This window comes from Cynara cardunculus (genome assembly GCF_001531365.2).
Source record: "Cynara cardunculus var. scolymus isolate 2C chromosome LG 17, CcrdV1, whole genome shotgun sequence".
Classification (NCBI taxonomy): Eukaryota; Viridiplantae; Streptophyta; class Magnoliopsida; order Asterales; family Asteraceae; genus Cynara; species Cynara cardunculus.
Window position 1 is genome coordinate 14489991 of NC_037544.1, and position 4300 is coordinate 14494290.

The 4300-nt window shown below is 36.5% G+C and overlaps 1 protein-coding gene across 1 annotated transcript in view; it reads left to right on the plus strand.

Annotated features, from left to right (window-relative positions):
* The window catches only part of LOC112499866 (calsequestrin-1-like), a 7866-nt gene extending 4315 nt beyond the window's left edge, over positions 1–3551 (plus strand). Inside the window, exon 2 of the mRNA XM_025103139.1 lies at positions 3234–3551. Within this exon, the coding sequence (XP_024958907.1) occupies positions 3234–3551 (318 nt within the window). The remainder of the gene's footprint in view (positions 1–3233) is intronic.
* Positions 3552–4300: the final 749 nt, after the last annotated feature.

A 4300-nucleotide genomic window follows, 5' to 3' on the forward strand; every position in this document is an offset into this window, starting at 1 on the left:
AAAAATTCAAAAGTTTTCATCCTTCTTCACCTACTCGATCCTCTAGTAAATTTATGAGAATTAAAGAGGGGAGATTGTTCATCGAAGACCTGCAAATGACTTCGAAAGGGTGATAATCTGTGATCCATGTTCTTTAATCTCTAAGAAAGTAGGAGAGAGTCCTTGCATGTGAGGTCTGATCATATTTTAAGTATGGTAGGATCTTGCATGCATCTTTAATCAGATTTATTATCTTTAAAACTCGTTGGAATCGGAAAATATTTTTCTGGAGTTTGTTCGAGGATGATGACTCAAACTAGAGTTTAAATTCTTGAAAATGATGAGCTTAAGACCCCTCCCTATCATTGCTGTCATTTTTGGTGCATGCAATCTGTTTTGGAGGCGTGTGACTCAAGATTGTAGGGTATTTAAGAAGAGACTCAAACCCACTTAAATATTCTTGATATTAGAAATTGACGGTTGTCATCATTGTTTTGGATGACTTAAAATGATGTCATTAGGTGGATTTCTGGAAGGTTCCTTTTTAAAAATAAATAATAAAAATATCGGCTTTATTTTATAAAAACCTTGATGGCATTGCATTGAAAGCAACTTTGCTTTATCTTGGGCAAGAAACCCTTAAGTAAAATTAAGTGCTGGTTGATGGTCTGTATAGGAAGGTCGGGCGAGCTTTGAAAGCTTCTAAGGGCAACCTCTGGATATTCATCATCAAACTAGTGAGTTCTTACGGCCCCACTTTTACTGCTTTTTGATTGTTTTATGGGGGAAAAGCATGAGATTGAGCAAACTATGCATGTTTATAATATGTGAAACCTTGGGACTAAAGAACTGTTTAGTCGATGCTTTGCTCAAAACCTTTGGACTAAGGAACTGCTTAGTCAAGTTTTGCTTGAAACCTCTRGACTAAGGAACTGCTTAGTCGGGTTTTCTAAGTTATTTTTGTTAACTGTTATTGCACTTGGAATAAATGCTAAATTGATGTGCTTGGGAGTATATTTTCCAAATAAAAGTCTCCGTTCGTAAACGCTACTTGTTAACTCAGGTACATCCCCGGGCCGTGGTATTGTGGATAGCCGCTATTGTGTTGACAGTCCCACCCAGAAAGGGGTGCACATTACCTATGTTTCTTGTCTAATCAAATGGAATTTGGACCACCGCTGAATTTGTACTTCTACAAACTGTGGGACCTAAGTAGTGTACGGGCTACCTATGGTTGTTCGTAAATTAATAGGGCAAGTTGGTCAGGTAAGGCTCAGTAGCGTCTCAAGTTTTACATCGTGAAAGATTTACATTTATTAAGTGCAAAGAATTCGCAAAAGTTTGCAAATATTTGGTTTATGCATTGAAATGTTTTATGCATTTGGAAACCCGTGAGCTTACCAACTCTTTGTAGTTGACCATGTTTTATTTCATGCTTTTCAGGATTTAAGTAAGGTTGGTTGAATATGTTTTGGGAGCATACTCGTGGCAAGATCGATTAAGTCCGAAATTGAAGTATTTTGGGAAAAGTTGTATTCATTCTAATTTCGGTTATGTCGATAAACTTGATTTGTTTATGCACAACTCGGAATGGTGTTATTTATTAACTGTTGCTATGACTCGCTTGCCTGTTACATCTCGTGTTTCCGCTTTAGCGGGGTGTGACAGTTCTAACCCTACCACGTTGCATTAAATGTGCATTTAATGCAATGGGTATAAATATATGTGTTATATCTCCATGCAGAGATAATCTTACTCCTTACTCGGAACTTACTTACAATTAAGTAAAAGAACACACATCTAAGAACAAAAACGCTCCTCTTCAAGAGCAAGTTAGAATCTCTTTGTTGTATTCTAAATAGTTTTTTCTTACATAGAACTTACTTTATTACAAGTCTTTAACAGAAAATCTTTTCTTTATTTGCTAAGAATTAGTGTGTAACTTTAGATTGTTTAGATAACTTTTATTTACCTTATCTTTCTGCAAACAATCTTATAAAATTTGTATTGATCCTTCTTTATCAATATATATTTTAAATTTGAAAAGTTTTCCGTGTTTGTATTCATCCCCCCCCCCCTTCTACAAATTGTTGTACACATCTTGTAGACCCTAATGGGACCAACAGTGTACATGTGGATATAAGAATGGCAATTGCTGGTATGGTTAATATTATAACTCTTGTTATTATTATTATCAGATGCAATAATTCTAAATCAGCATTTCTCTTGGCTTGATGATTTGGAGGTACTGTTCTCTTTAGAAATAATAACACTGATGTAACTGAGAAAGGGAAATCATTTATAACCAGAGGCATTAATTGCCTATGATTTCCAAAAGGTTTTTATCATGTTTGAATGTGTGAGAATGATACAGAGGGCCTCTGGTTGGACTTTGAAAAGGACCAGAGGTACCTCTAGTCATGTGGAAGACAAGTGTTTCAGGATTTTATGAACCAGAGGCTCTGTATCTTAAAAATGATTTTTGTATCAATATATCTGAGTTATGTATCAGAGCTCTGTCTTTTAAATTTTTTTTATAAATAAAACCAGAACCAGAGGAGCTCTAGTTCTAACTTATTTATCGTTAAAAAAATAAGGTAGGTCCTTTTTGCACCAGAGACTGTGTTGGTCAGAGGGTCTATGGTTGAGTATCGATTGGTTTAAGTAAATCGGCTCTGGTCAGTAGAACCAGAGGCTCTAGTAATCAAGGGCAGAAGAGCTCTGGCCCTTTGAGCCAGAGGAGTTTTATTGCAAATCTGTTAAGAGATTTTGAGTTCCAAGATGTTACATTTGTGCTAGGTGTTGTAGCAATCTGTTGGTTTTATATTTTAGTTAAGAAACAGATTTGCTTGTTTTCTCTAAAAACCATTTATCTCTATATAAAAGATGTTTTATTAGGTTTTAGTGATCTTCACCCTGCATTTGCAAATAAGGGATTTCTCACTAGACCTTCCGATCTAACCCTCATTTTTGTATTTAAAAAATGTGAATTCCAGGAACTGCGGGGTCTCGGGATAATAAGGGGAAGGGGAAAATATAATTATTTTCCTTATGTGTTATCTACTTTATGAAGATCAGCCTGATGCCTGTATATTTTGAAGTTATAAGTTGCTAAGGATATTCTTTTGGAATTTTTCATATGCTAATTTTATACATATAGAATCCTTTTACTATAGGGACCAATGTGGTGTAATCTATATTTCTTTTATTGGAATTATATGTTATATGAAAATGTGGAGTATGAGGTGTTATAGGAGAAAGATAAAGAGGTAGAAAATTTTTTTGCTGAAGAGGAGACTGCTGATGATGTTGCTGCTTTAATCCCTCATGCAGATGCTCTCATCCCTGCCATTAAGTATGTCATTAACGATGAAGACGATGATGATGTCGTGGTCGCTCATGTAGATAAAGAAGACCATCCCTCAAACTCTGTATTGCTAAATGCTAGTGATAATGATGATGAAGAAGACGATGATGAAGATGAGGGCGGTGAACCTCAACTACCTAATGTCGGCAATGATCTTGGCGATGATGATGAAGATTATGACGACGATGATGACTTTTGCATCTAAGTCATCCCAAGACAACCAATAATGAAAGGAATCTCCATATGGGAACAGATTCCCATGGGGAGAGACCTTTAGCTTCAGGGAACCAGCACTCTATAGATAAAGGCAATGGAGTGGTTGAAGACAATCTGGAGATTGTTCTGAGGGAAGTCAGCCAGTCTGAAGATGCAAACTTCTCAAGGTATGTATCTCTTCCCTCAGATGTTGAACCCTCTAATCCTCCAATTCTATTTGCATCAACAAACCCTATTGGTCTATCAACACATATCACATCTATGAAAGCACATATGAAAGTGAAGCTACATTTCCAACACTCAGGGAATCGCCTAGACAACCGGAGTGTTCAGAAGCTGATGAAGACCAGAGGAGGATTCAGCTGATAAATCAATTCTACCAAATAAGAGGAAAAATCTCTCTTCGTAACTCTGGTTGTGGCAAGTTCAATTTCCTCATTGATGCTGAACGAGAAGAGTCCCTGAAGGCTGAAGAAGAGTTGAAGCTACATTTACAACAACTGATAGGCAGTCTAGAGTTAGCCAAGACTCTAGATGCCTAAGCTCTAGCAAAAGGGAACCTTAAGAACAAAGATCCACTCAAAGCTCAAGCCTAACTATTGTAGAGAGTTTAACAAGAACATCAATTTGCACTTACGCTGAAAGATCAAGATCTGAACTAGTGCATGGAAATGATCGAAAAAAGGATAAGTCCCTACAATATCTCAAATGTCACCATCATCAGACAAATGAAGGATT